Source organism: Lynx rufus, unplaced genomic scaffold (genome assembly GCF_022079265.1).
Source record: "Lynx rufus isolate CCGP_SWC_20201006 ecotype Redwood Valley unplaced genomic scaffold, mLynRuf1.p SCAF_34, whole genome shotgun sequence".
NCBI classification, from domain to species: Eukaryota; Metazoa; Chordata; class Mammalia; order Carnivora; family Felidae; genus Lynx; species Lynx rufus.
Genome location: NW_025814850.1, coordinates 2808057 through 2825864, shown reverse-complemented (window position 1 = coordinate 2825864; position 17808 = coordinate 2808057). Strand labels below are relative to the sequence as shown.

Below are 17808 nucleotides of genomic sequence, written 5' to 3'. Positions count from 1 at the left end.
GTTCCCGAAATCCTGGGGGGACTCAGATGTCACCACAGGGTGGGGACCAGGAACCGGGGCTGGTGCTGCCCTGAATCCTACTCTCCGTGCTTGTGAGCTGCCGTGGTCCTGGGACACCTGCCCTTTCGGCAGTGGGGGGCTAGGCTTCTGGGGCTGCTCATTGTCTCCAAGCTCACGACCGCTGCTGCTATTTCCTGCTCCCATGACCTCTACAGTATCTTGGCATCTTACGTTGCCTTCATTCCCTGCCCCCGCCTTGCATCTTATCTTTCCCCTGAATAAGCAGGACCTCCAGAGCCAGACACCTCCAGCCCCAAAGCCTCTAAAGGGGAAGATGGGAAGATAGGTTCCTGTGGGGTGGGAGGGGCTCGAAGCCTCGGCCTTGCTCAGTCCCTCTCTGGCATGGTGGGGGAGTGGCAGGGGTGAGAGCAAACTCTGCAGGCTGAAGAGCAGGTGCCCCACGACCAGATTAGCGGTTTTATCCACCTTTCTGGAACCTCTTTGGAGGCAAGAGAGGCTTCTCTAACCTTAACCATAAAAGGGAAACTGGGTCTCCTGCCTTTGGGTAAGAGGCTTCCTATTCACCTCCGCTTCTGCTTTGCCGAAGCCAGAGGAAGGCAGTTATCTTTGCTGGGAGAGCCGAGGAAGCGGAAGGGCTGGCCCTCCACCCAGTCTGCGCCTATTTCCTGGCCGGGAATGGAAAACTACACCCCTCGCCCGGGTCTCCCAGCGCCTGGTCCTGGGTGCTCACTTCCTCCCCTCAGTGGCCCAGTCATCATGTTCCCTCTGGGGCCAGGGAAGGGTCCCGAGTCACAGTGAGGTCATTTACAGAAAAAGAGACACAGGTTGGTGTGAGCTCCATGGAAGCCCCAGGACATGATCTTTAATTGATGTTCCTGTCCCTGCCTCCCCACCCCGAGCCCCAGATGACATATTTACAGGATGCTGTATGGAGCCAGTTCCAGGCCCAGGCCAGGGCAGCCTCCGCTCCTCCCTGGGTGCTGCCGGGGTGGGCCCGGCCCGGGTGGGGCGGGAGGATGCAGACGGCTGGGAGCCAGGTGGACTGGTCGCAGGAGGTCTTGAGTCCTCCACATCCCCACGCCCACTCCCGTGTGTGTGCACACACAGGCATGTCTGCGTGTGTAGAGGTATTCACACTTGTGCAGAGATGTGGATCCAAATGCTTGTGCCAGATGCATCGCCGGCTGCGTGCACACGCGTACCACCAGAGTGTCTTCCGGTACCGGTACGGCAGCAGCGGTGCAAACCCCAGCCCTTCCCCTCCTGCTTGTGGGGCTGGTGGAGCAGGACTGGCCAGAGGGTGCCCCGCCCCCCCCTTCTCTTGGGCAGTGCCAGCTGGACCGCAGTATTGAGGACCCCACCGTAGCCACATCCGGCCACCCATAAGGGTGTCAATGGGTCTCAGTCCCCAGTTTGCCCTGAGGGGTGGTGCAGATAAACAGGGAGCCATTTCCTCCTCACAGATGCCCCAGAAACAGAGGGACTATAACAGCTCAAAGGCCCTGGGGTGTTCAGAAACCCCTGCTGTGTCTGGGTGGAGTATTCCTGGGGAGAGGGGCTCTGCTCATTTGTGGCTTTCATCCCATAAGGTAGCTTGATCCCCATCTTGCCCTTGCCAGCTGGTTTTTAGCAGTCGAGCCAAGGCTTCACTGTCCCATGGGTCTTGAGGGAAGGCCATGCATGGGCAGGACTGAGTTCATGGGAGGGCTGAGGAATCCCGCCCAGCCTCGGCCTCTCAGGCTCGGCTGCAGTGGGAATCGGAGGACGTAATGGGGAGAACAACTGTAAACTTACTACTCAGCCCTGGAATGGGGGTAAGGAGCAGAATGAGTTTGACAGGGCCTTGAGGACTTTTCTAGAAGCTGAGGATCATATAGGAGACCTGCCTTTTCTTACCTCCTCTTGTACATTGCAGGCAAAAGCCCTCACCCTCCAGTCACAGGGCCACCCCTGGCTTTTCCTGTTTGGGAGAATCCTCCCTGGGAAGATGGCCCAGCCTGGGACCTCTAGGCCACAAGGGGGGGTGGGGGGGGCACCTAAACCCTGAGTCAGCCCCGGAATCACCCTTCTTGAAAGGGGGAAGGTGCCTTTTTAGTTCAGGGACTGTATTTTCTAGACCCCCAAATACATGCGTCCTGGCAGGGACAGCAGGATGGTCACTTTGAAATTGTAGACAATCTGGGACATGTGGTCGTCGCACCCATGACTTAGGCCTTGGGCACAGAACAGGCAGCTTTGGTTTGAATCAGCGCTCATTCTGCTCTCCAAGCTCCGCAGGGCTGGGCCGAGGGCAAGCAAGGACGCCCTACCCCTGCATGGCTTGGGGACAGCTATGTTCAATGAGAGGATTCCAGGTGTGATCATCCAGGGAAAGGGCCCCAGGGAAGGGCCAGGCCTCAGTTCCTCTGGTCTCTCCTGGAAATGTCAAAATATCCCAACTTCCCTCGCCCCAGCACCCCCAAAGTTACATTCATCAGTTAAGATTCAGTTAAAAAAAAAGTGTAGATGTCAGCCCCCTCCCCCTAAGTCCCAGAGAGCTAAAACCCTGGTCCCAGCTGCCTGGTTTTGAGGAAGGGCCTTCCCAGGCCATGCCCACTGTGGGGAGGGCATCCCTCTAGCCCCCCCCCCCCCCCCACCTTGAGCTGCGGCAGTCCGTGATGATGGAAGCTACATTCACACAGGGAGAGTTGGTGTACAAGGCCAAAGCCGCATGAGGTGGGGTGAGGGACCATGAGGGAAAGGCCCCAGGCCTGGTCTACCCTGGTGATGTGAAGGGCGAGGCCACACCCCCCCACCCAAACCCCCATGGGACCAGGAGTTGAAGGGCTTGGGCCCGGAAGACATTTGCATGGTGCCTCCCTCCGTGGCTGGGCGGGGGCAGCCTCGTGGTTCAGGGCGGAGACGGTGGGCGCCAGGCTCGGAGGGAGGGGGTGGCACTTAGGCCCCTCCGGACCTGGAACGGAGAGGGGGCATCAGGGGAGGATGTGAGTCAGGGCCCAGAGGGAGAGCCCCTGAGCCAGGCCCTAGGAGGTCAGTGCTGGGCCCTAGAGGCGGCAAGTCACAGGCTGGCCAGGGAGGGGATCTGGTGGGAAGTTCAGACAGCGGTGACATGGAAGACAAAACAGATGGGACGCAGAGGTAGCTCCTCTCCCCAGGGATGGGGACTACAGGGGACACAGCTCCAGGGCCCACCTGGGCAGGGGTGAAGTGGCCATTGGAAGGGCAGGAGTAAATGGACCAAGGCCTGGGAGGGCAGGTGGGCAGGAGGAAGGGGCAAGGGCAGGCTGAGGGCTTTCTTTCCGGAGCGGGGCTCTCCCACCCCTGTAGTGACAGCAGTGACAGCAGGGGTGGGGAATCAGCCCCTGGCTCCCCCATCGACAGAATGTGAGGTGACGAATGAGATGGAGGAGACAGGCACAGCGGGAGGGATGACGTGGCCGGCGTCACACTGCCCCCTGCTGGGTCGGGTCGTACCTTCCCCGGCGGATGTTTCTTCAGGAGCCAAGGAGAGGACAGGCAGAGAGGGAAAGAAAAGGAGCCATCTGTGACCTTGCCCTTCTCTCAGAGAGGGCCTTTCTGGCTCCCATGAGACCCCTTGCCCCAGAGATTAGCCAGGGTCCCTAGGACCTGGTCACTAAAGATAGGCCTAGAGAGAGATACCTGGGTTTGAGTCCTGATTCTGCAACTAACGTACCACATGACCCTGGGCCTCAGGTCCCTCCTCTGCACCTTGAAGGGGTGAGACCAGCTCCAGGGCCCCAGACTCAGATGCTCACACAACACTGTAGGCTAGGTGGGGACTAGGGGCCTAGGGACAGAGGACACAGCCCTGTTTTAGGCAGCCCCTGCTCAGCTCCACTCCATGACCGTGCTGAGATGTACTGAGGGCCAGTCTTCTTTTGCAAGAGAAGCTAGAAATCAGGATTGTTAATGTAAACCTCTTGGTTTTTTTAAATGTGAGCAAAACAAGACCCTGTGGCTGGCTCAGACTCTGGCTTATTAGCTAACTTCTCAGAAAGGCCCCCTCAGCTCCAACACTCTGGGGTTCCAATACCCACCCTCCACACACAATGAACACCTAGTGGTGTGGGGGCCGCATGTGAGTCTCTTACTTAAATCCCCAGCCCGTGCCGCCCAGGACGATGGCTGCAACCAGGACAGCCCCCGCGATGGAGCCGATGATGATGTTGGTACCGCTGGGACCTGGGGAGGAGGGCAGGGCTCGGTTGGCAGGGACAGGCGTGGAGAAGGGGAGAGACAGAGCCCCATCCCGGCCAGCTGCAGTCTCACCCTTATATCTCTCCGTCTCCCCCGTGGGTGGAGACGTGGGCAGGGGGTTGTGAATGCTGCAGTCTTTTCCTGTCCAGTCAGGCTGACAGATGCACTTCCCTTCGTTGCTGCAGACCTGGAGGTGGGGTGGGGCCAACAGACGTGAGAGGGGCTCTGTCCCGCCCGTCGTGAGCTCCTCCCACCATCCCCAGCCTCCAGGCACGCACTCCGTGGTGGGAGCAGATCCGGCGTTCCCCGCTGCCGGGGCAAGTGCTGAAGTTGAAGGCAGAGGCAGGCAGGCAGCGATGATCCAGGCACAGCATGTTGGGCCCACAGGCTGTGCCATCCTCCACGTAACTCAGGTCGGAGCCGTCAGCCAGCTGGACGTGGCCACCCCTGGGGGAGCCGGCATGGCCAGCCTCAGCCCTTGTCCCCCACCCCCATCGCGGCTGCAGTCTGCCCCACCCCAGACCGGGTCCCAGCCCAAACCTGCAGTCCAGCTCCTTGCCCTGGTGGTAGAAGGTGACACTGTTGATGTCCCCCCCTAGATCTCCCAGTCGAGGAGTTCCAGAGATGTTCACACAGAGGAGGAAGCCACAGAGCACATCCCTGTTGGGGCAGCAATGGAGACGGTGAGCCCCAAGTCTGACCTTCAACCCAACTACTACTACTATTACTTCTGAACTTGAATCTGCCTTCTCCCCACCGCCTAATTTTTCACATATTCTCTGTTGGGACTCATAGGCTCATCCTAGAACCTTCTGTCCCAACTCTGACAAAAACCCTCCCCAGCCCCAGAGCTGGGGAGGCCAACCAGGAGCCTTGGCAACTCACTGTTTATTGCACTGGACCCAGCCTGACCCCTTGCGTCCACAGTTCCCACGCTCTGTCCCCTCCACGTTCAGCTTCTCATAGCAGAAGCGATCAGCAGCCGCTGTAAGGAGATGATGCCAAGCGTCACCCACTCACCCCAGCACCCGCCCGGGGACCTCAGGCTTGCATCTCCAACACTCTGGCCTGATCCCCAGTCCAGCTGGGTTCCTGAGATCCTGGAGAGCCACGCACTCGTAAGAGGGTATTTTTAGCGAGAACTTGCCCCTCCTCAGCCTCTTGATTCTGGGTCCTCCAGAGACCCTCTCCCACTCCCAGCCAAAGACTCACCGTGGCCCCAAAGGGCTTGGCACTGCCGGTCCCGGGTTTTGCAGCGACCTCCATAGCAGCGGCCCTAAGGAAAAACAGGAGACAAGGGACTGAGACACGGAGTGGTCAGAATGGATACAAGACAAGAGACTGTACTGAGCCGGAGGCCCTGAGGAGGAGGAGCCCCCACCCCATCATACCTGTTCGTGATCACAGTAGTAACCATCCAGCTTGTGCAGGTTAGGGGGACACTGTGGAGAGAGGTGCTGGACTGAGAGCCGAGGGATGAAGGGGTGCCAAATGCGCCCCTCGTGGGGCTCACAGTTCAGTGCTCTTTCATGTCAAGGACAAGAGGTCTGGCTCAGAACTCAGGCTACGACGACGCAGACTGGCAAATCCCATAGCCTGTCCCTGTATCCTGTACCTACTTCACAGAGCTGGGAGAACTAAATGGAACTAAGTACGTGGCACGTAATAAGGACTTAAGAGATGTTAACTAATATTATTACACACTTTGATCCCGAGTACACACCAGGCACCGTGCCAGGCCCCGGGAACCCCAGCCAGACTATACTGATATAATGACTGAAGAAACAAAACCAGGAGGCATGAAGAACCGGTTTCTCAGTCGAGGAAACTGAGGCTGACCAGCGGTGGCGACACCAGCAGCGGAGGGAAGAGCCTCAGAGACACGTAGCTCCGCGGAGCCAAAGCGATAGGTATAGGGGTTGCCTCGCCCAGGGTCCCTCAGGGCGGCTGGGCCGGACGGACCTGGCTCGAGTCCCCGGTGCAGGTCTCCGCGATGTCGCACTCGTTCACCGCCTCTCGACAGGACACACCCCGCGGCTCGTACTGGGAAAGGGATCGTGGCTCAGTCCAGAACCGCCGACTCCCCGCCCGCCTTTCTCGAGGCCCCTCACTCATCTCGGCAACTCCCCGCCCGCCCCTCGGCCCCTCCCGGCCCACTCAGCACCGCCCCCAGGCCCGCTCACGGTTCCGCCCCTCCCACCACCTCCGGATAGGTGCCTCGCCCCGTTCCTCGTAGCCCTGCCTTTAACAGGCCCTTTGGGGGGCGCACGCCCCGCCCCTCTCCCGCTCCATTGGCGCTTTCTTTGCATCAAGTCCCGCCCCACATTTACTCCGCCTCCGGCGGCTCCTCCTCCCTAAGCACCGCCCCTTATCGGGAAGTCCGCGGCCCCCTCCCCTCCTAGGTGTGCTTCCGTCCCGCCCTGACGGTAGTTGCCCCTTACCTTGCAGCGGCGACAGCAGAGCCCGTCGCTGCACATGGCGTCGTGAGTCAGGGTGCATTTCTTGCAGCAATTCCCGCCCGCACGGCTGCACTCCTGAGGGACGCGGGGACAAGGGCAGGGAGGTGGACAAGTCCTGAACCTCCCCACCCAGACGTTCTCTGGCGCGCGCCCGTCACCCACCTGGAGCCCTCACTAGTCTCTCACCTGCACCGAGCCACAGTCGCACTCCTCTCCCGCCTCCACGAAGCCGTTTCCACACTCAGGCGGGTCCAGGAGCTGGACGGGGGAGGGGTGTCGGGAGTCTGGCCGGGACCCTGTCCAAACCTCGTTCCCACGTGCCCCCCCCCTACACCCCCAGGGGCTAGTACCTTGAGAGGCTTGTTGAAGAGACAGCTCCCGCCTCCTTCCTGCAGAAACTGGTTGTATTCGTCGATGCTGCAGCGCGAGAACTTGCGGGGCAGGTAGAATCTGGGCAGGGGTAAGGGACGGAGCCGCTGAGTCCAGGCCCACTCTCTCGCCCCTTCTCAAGATTGGGGATGGGGTGCATAGGGGTAGTAGGTCACCATCTCGAGGAGCCTGAGGATCTGTGTGTCCGGAGACTGCATAATAATCCTCCTGCCACCAAGCAGAAGTGGGCAGGGGACGTTGCTCCTGTCTCCCCCACCCACCTCCAAACCTCAGGACTCAGTAGTTGGGAGGTTGGAGCGCTAAGGCGGAAAGGTGCCTCCAAATGAGGCTTTGGCGGCACCCAGTGGCGACAGCGCGCACTACAGCCTAGCAGTTTTTGTGTCCAGCTAGGGAATGTGGGTCTCCTGGTGCAGGGTCCTCAGAAAACTGAAAACTGAGCTTATTGAAATCCTAAGTGGTCCCAATAGTTGGGCCTCCCGAGGCCACTGGGTCCAGACTACCACCCACTGGGTCCAGATTCTCCCTCGCCCAAGACCCTCCCCTAGTTTGTCCCTAAGAACTCACCCAGTGTCCTCCATGATGCAGCCCAGCCAGTTGTCCGGGCATTTGCAGTCCCCTGAGGAGTGAGCCAAGTGGATATAAGGGAGGGTGGAGGACTGCCCCCCTCCCATGTACACTCTCTTCACTTCTAGAGCTGCTGGGAGTGGGTCTAGGCTGGTTGTGGGGCCACATGGGTCTTCATTGATACCTGCTGAGCTCCGGTGTTTATTCCACATCATGCCCAGGTTCTGTCCCAGCGTTTGGGCCAGGGTCACTGCCATGGCCCCCATGTTGTCATACTTGAGGTGAGAAGATGGAACACAAAGATGTCTACATCCGTCCAAAGGCACAGGGCTCATGCTCTTCACAGCCCCTCTGTCTTCAACCCCCACCCCCAGCCATACCCCACACTGCTTACCTCATTCACACCCCCACCCCTGGATAGCGAGCAGATGCCCCCCACGTAGGCGGCCCCACTACTGGTGCTCTGGAAAGTTCTGCCCCTGGAAAGGAGAGGATTGTCAGGAGAACCCCCTGCCTTGCCTATGGTGCCTTCCCTAGGCTGTGAAGGGGAGGCTGGGGAGCCTCCTACACTAGAGCCCTTCTTTGGGGAGGTGAGCACTGCCTTTCCTGTCAGCCTGTGTGACCTCAGGCAAGCCCCTTCCTCTCTCTGTTTGTCCATAAGTCAAATGAGAGGCTCCTATAAGATCATCTCTAATCATAAGGAGTTTTATCAGATTTTTTTCTTCTTTCGGGCATTGGGTCTTGAGGAAGGAATGCTGGGACAGTTTGAAAAGAGAAGAGGGGACAAAAGGGAGATGATAGGCAGAGGAAGATCACTGGGGGCAGGGAAGACGGGCATCAGCCTAAGATGTAAGGGACATTGTCCAGCCTGTGACAAGTGGCTGGGGGCTGGCGCAAGGTGAGCCCAGTGCCCGGGCCCTGCAAGGGCACCTGACGCAGAGCAGGTGTTCAGCAACCCTGTGCACTGCAGCAACCATGAGAGGCTGACAGGATGTGGGGGCTGTGGGACTCACGAGAAGAGATGGGTGGCATCACTGGGCTCAGGCAGGCCCTCCCGCCGATAGACCATGAGCCGAGCTAAGGTCTCCAAGAGGTCATCCTGCACCTGGATCTTGTCCCCGTCGGCCCACGTTTCCATGGCAACCAGCACGATGCGGGTATTGAGCTGCTCCTTGTACATCTGGGCTCAGAGGGGAGAAGATGAGGGTGGGGCTGGAGGGCAGGAGAGTGTGTGTGGGGGGGGACAGGGCTGGGGGAGGGCCTCAGTCTGTCTCTCCCTATCCGAGGCTGACAGGGCACCCACCCCCCAAGCTCACCCGAAGCCTGTGTGTGGTGGGGCATTGGGGCAGGGGCGACAGAGGAGTGGGAAGGGAAGAGAGGCGGCTCACCACATCTGCCAGGTTCACAACGGACTTGGCAAAGTTGCTGGTGAGGACCACCGACTGGCGCATCTGCTCAAACTGGGAGGAAAGAGAGTGGGCGGAGGCCCAGGCTGCTTCGTGCCCCCCTCCCAGAGTTGCCCCCAGGCTGGGGATCTTACCAGCTGGTGGTCGTTGACCACGATCAGCTCCACGTACTTGGTCTCACTGTGCACAGTAGGGTGGCCCCGGCGGACCTGGGGGGTGGGTGGGCACTTGGAATCAGTCCCCTCCATGCCCAGCGTCAGGGCCAAGCCATGGACAGGCTCGAGGGTGCTGAACTCCAGTCAGGGACAATGCCAGTACCCCACTGGTGGGGATCCCTTCTCTCCCCAGCCTTGGTATGAGGACAGGCAGTCTCAGTTTGTCCATCGTGTGGACAGGTGTAGACACGGGTGTTAGGAGATGGGGTGGGGGGCTTCCTCCCGGGCATGGTCCCCTGGCCCCCAGCCACATCAGTCTGAGCCTTCCTTTGCCCCAGTCCTGGATGGGGTGTCCTGCTCTGGACCGCAGCCTGAGGTCTCTGCAGCCCGAGGTCTGTGCGGGCCCCCGTACCTGCCTTTTCCTTCTCAGCCTCGGCCGGTTCACAGGAGCAGAATGAGCAGGGGCAGCAAATAGGCAGCCTGGGGGGAGGGGTCAGGTGAGGGGGGCACAGCCGGCCCCCTCCCCAGCCCCGCTTTCCCTCCCTTACCTGGTTCCCTGCATCCGAGGGGGGCTGGGAGGAGAGGGGTCCGGTAAATGAGGTGGGGAAGGGGTCCCTGCAATGAGGGGGAATTAGTTCTTGGGGGGCTGACCAGGTCTGCTCTGAGTCCAGATGGGGAGGGACAGCTCCAGCCCTTCCCCCCACCCCACCCCAGGGTGACCCAGAACTGGCCAGAGCTCCCATGTCGGATCTGATCTCCCAGATGCTCAGATTCCGGGGTCAAGACCTGGGGTCGCCCTGAGAGATAGGGGCAAAGGACACTGGAGCCCAAAGGGAGGTTACTTGAGGGACAGAGGGGACATTGGAGCTGAGGGCACAGGGGGATGGAACCAGAGCTGGGGTGACTGAGGAGGGCAGGAAGGCTGAGGTTACCAAGGGAGGAGGCAGCGACAGCCATTGGGACAAGCCATCGGGATGTGCGTAGGAGGGCTGTCAGAGGACTGTGAGGGGCTCACCTGGGGGGGTTCCTGAGGCCTGGCCATCTCGCGGGGCTCCACGATGTAGGTGAAGTTCCCGTCCGAGAAGACCCCACTGCGGAGAGAGAGGTGCAGCTCCCCACCATGCATCCCCAGGCCGGCGCTGGAGGCTCTTCCCGCCGCCCAGCCCCTCCCCATACTCACTGCAGCCCCTGGCAGGTGGAGAGGGCGGCAAAGGAGTGGGGGTTCCCGCGGAGCTTCCCCTGGTAGTAGCAGTGGTCTCCGGCCCCCTGGAGGAGCAGGAGGTGAGCAGACATGCCCCCTGCCCTGGCAGGAGAGGTCAGGGCCACCAAAGCTGCTCGGTGCGCAGGTGGCTGCGGTTCCTGGGGGTCCTGCTTCCCCTCCGGGTGTGCTCCTAATTGGCTGTTTCGCCTGGACAAGTTCCTAGCCCTCTCCTTTCCCAGTTCCTAGCCTCCTTCACCTCACCTACAAGATGAGGAAGCTGGACTACATCAGTGGCTCTCAACCATCTGGTGCACGGTTCACAGATTCCTCCGAGAAGAGCTACTGCTCGTGTGCCAGGCACTGTTCTGAGCACTTACCACAGATGAGCTCGCTTGATCAGATGAAAGCTGTGGACCCCCCACCCCGCCCCCCAGCGCACACACACGCAACTGCACACACAGTGCGTTCTCGGACACCACTGCCTCCGTGGACCCCCTCTGGACACGGTCTGTGGCTGAGGAACCGTGAACAGCCTGTGTCCACTTGGCTGGGGCTCTCGGGTCAGAGGGGCCAGCACCCCCTCCCTGCTCCTGCAGAATTGTGCTCCAGTTACTGAACTGGCTGGTTGAGGGGTGCGGGGTGGGGGTGGGGAGGAAGGAGGCTATTTATAGACACTCATTCATCTTTGCTCAGGCCCCTGGGCTTCTGGGGCTGGGACCCTGGTGTCCCAGGCAGCCAGGAATTCCCAAGGCCTTGGTGCTGAGCAAGAAGGGCATTTCCCCAACTGTCCCCTCCTAGAAGAGTCTGGGGGGCATGGAGCAGGGAGGGTCCCTGAAAGCCTCGATGTCAGGTAGAGAGGCTGGCTGGGAGTCAGACCTTGGGAGCTGGGTGAAGGGAGTTCGGGCTCCACGCCATTCGCCATGGTGACTCAGACTCTGGGAGCCTCCGTGGTGGGGACAGATGGAGGACCCCAAAGGGGCTGGGCCCACCCGAGTATAGGTGTACCTCGGATCCCATCTCCAGGGACCACCCGTCTCTTCGTCCCACCTCCCTTGTCCCCTTCCCAAGGCACTCACGGTGCTGTGCTGGGTTGTCCCCTCCCGGCTAAAATGGCGCTCCACATACTGTGAGGAGAGGAGGTGACTGGAACAGACAGAAGGGGCAGGAGGAAGGAAGGGGGGTCACCGCTGGGGTTGGGTCAGGCTTGGGTCCTGCCCCAGCTCAGATTCAGGCCGCAGGACCTGGCCCTGCCCCCATCACCCCCTCCCCCCAGCCGCGTCTAGGCTGTGCTTTTGCCCACCCGCCTGCTGCCCTTTCTCCCCGGCTCCCGGCCACACTCACTGGTTCAGCTCCAGGTCCAGAGTGAAGTTTGAGTTGAAGGCTGGGATGACGAAACTCACCTGGGCCAGGTGGACAGGCTGGGGGTGGGGAGAGGGCAGAGGGGAGTCAACCTGAGGAATCCCAGAATAGGGAGTAGCACTGGGGAGGAAGGGATGGCCCAGCCCAGCAGCTGATGGGACCATTGATTTGGGTGGGAGATGCTTTGTACAAGCTCATCTTCCTCCAAGACCCTGTGCCTTTCCTGGGAGCAGGGACAGGAGAACGCACCCCTGGGTACAGCCCAACCCACCCTCTGGGCCCGGGGCACTGTGAGCAGCACGGGGGGTGGGGGGGGGCAGGGGCCAGCCCATCCATCTGGTGTAGGTGCCTCCTGGGGCCAGTCTACCCAAGCAGCGGGGATGGAAGGCAGCTCAGCCCACCCACTGCTTCACACCACCCTCCCCCCGTTGGCAGCCCCCCCACCTCACGTGGACTAAAGGGAAGCCCCCAGAAGTAGCATGGGAAAGGGGCAAGCCGGAGATGGGGTGCAGTGTGATCCTTGGGCTCTGTAAAGCAGGCCCCTCCCTTCCTGTATCCTGGCCCCAGCCTCAATTTACGGAGGAGGCCTCGGACTCTGCAGACAGGGTGGCGTGGGTGAGAATTGGAAGCTGGGGTGATGGGAAGATGCCATCCTGTCAGGAGGGAAGAACTTGGCTCCTCTACCCCCAAGTCCATTGCCCTCTGCCTTGCCCAAAGCAGCTCATCTTTAATATTTCAATCCCGTGGTTAATTTTTAAACACGGAAGTTTTCCTGATAAATTTTTCAGAGGGGCCTTTGCAGTGGGAGGCTCCAGGTTGTCATGGCAACATACCAGGCCTGAGCAAGATGGCTGCCCTTCCAGGTCTGGGCGCCCAGCTCCTGTGGGGAGTGGGGACTCCAGGCCTGAAGCTAGTGTGCCTGGAGGAACAGTGACCTCAAGAGAAGAGGGGGCACGAGAGTCTGGACTCAGGGGATGAGTTGGCTCTCATGAGTGGGCTCTCATGTCCCCACACCAAGCATCAGGTCTCACAAAGACCTGGAAGCACAGCAAGGGCCCCAGAAGGACCGGAGAGCCTTCTTCACCCCCATATTCATTTAAGACTGAAATCCAGATCTCCAGGTGAGGGTCCCAGCACTGGGCCATGCAGATGTGAGGCTTTTCTCTGCTGCCTTTCTTTTGTGGGGAGCAGGCTGCAGGATAGAAGGGAGCCCCAAGGTCACAGAATCTCATTGCCTGGTCCTAGCTGGCTTCCTCATCAATCACTTAGATTCCTCATTTTTATTGAGCATTTATTATGTGCCAGGAACTGTTCTAAATACTTTGCAAGTATTATCATATCTGATCTTCATAATAAGCCAGTGGGATGGATGCCACTGTTATCCTCATCTGACAGATGGGGAAACCGAAGCACAGAGAGGCTAACTAACATGCCCAAAGTCACGCAGCTAAGAAGTCATGGAGCTGCGATTCAAGCCTACAGAAACAGTTTCCAAGGCCTCCTCACCCCAAAGATAAGATAAGGTAAGACAGAAATGGCCCAGCATCCATGAGAGGTCATGGGGGGAGGGGGGGTGAAGGCGCAGAGCCTAGGTAGACAGCCCTCTGAGCGCCAAGGACACTGACTTGCCCCATTCCAGGCCGACTGGAGCTCCAAGCTCCATCCCAAGCCTTTAGAGCGTCGATCAGAATTGAAATAGAAAGTCAAGGACAAGGAGTCACTGTTTTCCTCTCCCTGCCCTGGCCTGGCCCAGCCCATCTCTGCTTCCTCCGTGCCCCTGGGCCTCTACCCTTCCCACCCACCCCCTCAGCCCTCCTTCTCCCCTCCTGGGCTTGGTCTATCTCTGCCTTTCCCACCTGTCCCTGCCTAGACTACCTCTGCCCTTTCCTCTCCTTAAGTCTGTACCTCCTTGTTCTTTCTGTCCCTGACAGAAAGCCCCTGTTGGCCACCCAGAGGTGCAGCCTGTTCAGGCTCCTTGCCCTGAGTCCACTCTCTCAGGCTGTGCTGCTTCAGGGATGATCCAGCAGCCTCTCTGAGCCTCAGATCTCCCCCAACGAAAATGGTAAGATGAGCCCAGATGCAAGCTGTGAGGTTGGCTTTGGGTGGTGGGGGTCGTCCTGGGCCTGGAGAATTCTGGCAGGGTCGGCCCTGGTGCTGACAGGAAGTCAGCAAGCTAACCATCTGGCCTCCCCCATCCCTGTGCAGACCAAGCTGACCCCCACTCTGGGGAAAGCCCAGACTGTTGGAAGAGCAGACACTAGGTCCCTTTTGTCCCATTTCCCGCAGCCTCTTCTTTCCCCACCCGGTAAGGCCCAACCTGGGCTGGACTGCCCCTGCCCCAGCAGGGCACAGGGCACGGGGGCCAATGAGAGCCAGAGCAGCTCTTGGGGCTGGGGGCTGGGCCCAGGAAGGGCTGGGGGAGCCATCAAGGGTGGTAGAGGAAGAGGAGGGAAACCAGATAGCTGGGCAGGGGGTTCATGGGGACACTCCCTGTCTTCAGGAAGAGAAAGAACAGGTAAACCCACCTCGGTCCCCAGGACCTCTGTGCTCCAGTCACCTGGGGTGGGGGCTGCTGCTGGCACCAGAGTCCTAACACCCCCTCCCCCCCAGCCAAGCTTTAGGCCCGAGTTCTATCAAAGCCAAACTGCTCCTTGCTTGGTCTGCCTCCTGCCCCTGACCTGCCCCCGACCTCGCCCATCATCCCTCAGTCCCTCCCTCGGGAGCCCCTTCTGTCCCCCTCCACCCACCCCCACCTACCCGCCCTCCTCTGTGCCCAGCTCAGCGCTGCTGGTGACCGGCCGGCTGGGCCTCGACCCCGTGCCCTGCTCTTGCCTCCGGCTCTCACGTGCCCTGGCTCATTTGATCTCAACTCGCCCGGGTCGTCTGGTGCTCATTTTACAAATGGCAGGCCAAGGCTCAGGGAGAGACACTTGGAGGTGACTGGCCCAGGGCCATGCTGGGGAGGTGCGGGGTCAGATCTCACCCTGGGGCTGCAGTTCATGTCTGCCATGGCAGCTGGGGCCACCTGGTTTCAGTGACTGTGCCCTCCCTAAAGCTCCCTTGTCACCAGCCCGTTCACCCCCCCAGGCATTGTCTTATGCTCCGTGTCAGGCTCACCTAGATGTGGGGTGCAGAAAGAAGGAGGCAAAAATCCCACTGAAGTCCCAGAATCACAAATACAGATGCCAGGCCCCCACCCTAGACCTACAGAATCACTGGCTCAGGAAGGGGGAGACTGAGGATCTGGAGGATTCTCGGATGCTCCAGAAAATTCGAGTGTCCAAGCACTGCCCCTCAAACTGTCACCCCAAATATCTCCTCCCAAACTTCCATCTCCTCCCATGACTTTCTCCTCCTCACTATGTCTACAACGCCAGCACTGCCCAACCCACAGAGGGCTGTGGCCCCCACTACTCCTGGACCTTTAAGCACACAGTTCTGGACGTCTATTTCTCTGATCATTGATTCAACTTCTTGCACGGTGACTTTTAGTCCCCAGAAGCACAGGCTGTGCCTACCTTTTTCCCTGCCCAGTGGGCTCAACAGTCACGTTGAATGGAAAGGCATCAGAAGGCCTGAGCCTCAGTTTCTCCATTGGTAAAATGAGTTTGTCATGGAGATCAGATGGAAGCCCTTTTTAATATGTTATTATCACAAGGATTAGTAATAATAATGATAATAATTGAAGAATGGAGTGTACATGTTCCAGCTAAACAGGGCTTTGAGGACTAGATGAACCACATGGGCTGGGTGGTGGCAGATGGCAAGGAGCCAGAGAGGCAGGGAGAAATCCCCTCCCCACAATAGTACCCCCCCCCCCCCCGCGATGTGCTGAGGCTCTATTGATCCACAGGACAGCGGGAATCCCAGACCGTGAGAACGGTTGAAAATTTTCTGATAATGGGATTTGACCTAAATTTTTGATGACAGTCACTTCCTTAGAGGGTCATTAGTCCCTCTGGGGACAGACTCTGGGCAACTGGGTCCCTGTAGGCAGCCAGGAGGGGTAATCAGGCAAGGCCAAGCCCACAGGCCAGTCTGGCCGGGGAGAACTCAAGACTCCTGCCACATTGTCCCCACCCTCCACCAGCACCACCTGGAGCCTGACAGGTAACCCCCAAATGCCCTGGCTTCTGTCTCAGACACCAGCCTTCAAGCTGGTGCCAGCTGCCCAGCACCCTGCCCCTGACACGCAGGAGCGAGGGCAGGCCTTACAGATGTTAAACACCTGCTCTCGCCAAATCCCAGGCAGGACATCTGACAAACATCAACTCCTCGAATCCTCCACGCAGCCTGGCAAAGGAGAGACGACTATCAGCCCCATCTTATGGATGAGGGGGGTGGGATTCAGAAGGCAGCAGTGGCTGACCCCGGTCACTCAGTCAAAAGCAGTGGGGCCAGGAGCCACCAAGGCTGTCCTCCCCAAAGCCTTTCAGACCCAAGCTTAACCTGCTGTGTGAATGATCTCTCTTCGCAGCCCTCACCCTTCCAGAGCAAGCTGGGCTCAGCTCAAGTCCCAGAGGCAGCTTCCGGCCACCAGCCCCCTCCCAGGAACCGTCTCCTGCCTCCAATCCCAGGACAGAGCTGTGACCTTGGCCGCATGGCCATAACCCCAGTGGGGCACTAGGGCTCCAGGCACAGACCCGGTGGCTCCCTGCAATGACTGCCATCTAGCAAGGGCAGGGGACTGAGCCTTGCTGAATTGACCCCCTCCAGCAAGAAAACACAAACACTGAAACACACACCCTCAGCAGAGGGCTTCCGGGGTAGCATTTCCAGTAAATGCTGGTCTGGACAGCTTTCACAGGAGCTCAGCCCAGTGACTAGGATCCCCCCTCCTCCAGCTGGCTCTGATAAGTCTATCTCCTAGGCCTGGAGGCTGGAACTTCTCCACCCCCATCCTGTTTGCTTCCCCCACATCCTGCCCTTTTCTTGGTTCTGAAGGAGTCTGGGTTTCCCCAGGGGGCAGGCATGACCCACACAGCAGCTCTGTGTGGTTTAGAAGAAGAGTCCCTTCGGAACACATGTAGCCTCACGAGCCCACAGATTTCATTCAGTCTACTTGTTGGGGCACCCTTGTGCAGTGAACAACCAGCCCAACTGTACACGGTGGCCCTGCTTATTCTTTTGCCTCATCCTTCAGCTTCAGGTTCCCTGTGACCACAGGTTTCTGCACTTCCAGAAGCTCCCCCACCTCTCTGGGCCTCAGGCCCAGCTTTCTTCCAAACTGGACAGAAGTGAGGTGTTGAGATCAGTGGCAAAGAGGGCAAAGGGACCCCTGTGGCCCTCTTCACTATACCCCTGAGAGAGAGGCAGGCCGGCCCAAGTGTATCAATCTTGACTCTGCTACTTAAGTGCTGTGTGACTTGGGCTTGTTATTTCACCTCTCTGTGCCTGTCTCCCCCCACCTGTAAATGGGAATAGCGACAGCCCCATCTCCTAGGGCTGTGATGAGCATTACATAAAATCAATATATCTAAAGGCATAACAGTGTCTGCCCCAGTAAGCGCCCAGCAATTGTAATATCTCTAGCTTCTAAAGTCCTTCCTGGCTACCTTCTCTCTCCCCCACAATCCCCCACAAAAACCAGGAGCCCTCAGCACACAAAACCCTTTCCTATCGCCACCTTCTGGAGGTGAGTGATGCTGAGATTGATGTTATCATAAATCATCCTGGTTTTAGGGCTCAGGAAGCTAGGCCTCAGACAGGTGATATGACCGGCCCGAGGCCAGAGCAGGTGAGCACACAAAGCCCCATCATCCTCACCCCGCTGGCCAGCGTGTGCCCCCAGACTCGCCACATGACCTGCAGCAAATAGAGATCTTGCTGCTGGCTCAACACCTTGCTCAGCCTGAGTTTCCAAACCAACGCAATAATTTCGGACTCAGCCCAGCAGTGCCAGGGTGTGGCACTTCCTGCTGGGACATGGGCTCAGTGCTGCACGGGCTCCATCATCAGCCCCGTACATGCCGAGGCCAGAAGTGCTTCAGGGAGAAATGCCAGGTGGGAGGTAGAGGGCTGCAAAGTGTCCTTCC

At 59.2% G+C, this 17808-nt stretch overlaps 1 protein-coding gene across 1 annotated transcript; it reads right to left on the bottom strand.

Annotated features, from left to right (window-relative positions):
• Positions 1 to 856: 856 nt before the first annotated feature.
• ADAM11 (ADAM metallopeptidase domain 11) lies at positions 857 to 9775 on the bottom strand. Its single transcript, XM_047093570.1, has 20 exons — positions 9762 to 9775; positions 9630 to 9693; positions 9193 to 9267; positions 9041 to 9112; positions 8666 to 8832; positions 8047 to 8131; positions 7837 to 7927; positions 7653 to 7704; positions 7049 to 7148; positions 6885 to 6956; positions 6681 to 6773; positions 6202 to 6282; positions 5631 to 5681; positions 5452 to 5515; positions 5125 to 5224; positions 4780 to 4899; positions 4518 to 4686; positions 4312 to 4426; positions 4134 to 4224; positions 857 to 3513 (listed from the first exon to the last, which is right to left on the bottom strand). The coding sequence occupies exons 1-20, from the start codon at positions 9773 to 9775 to the stop codon at positions 3465 to 3467; spliced, it is 1725 nt and encodes a 574-aa protein (XP_046949526.1). The 3' UTR covers positions 857 to 3464.
• Between the last annotated feature and the right edge of the window lie 8033 nt (positions 9776 to 17808).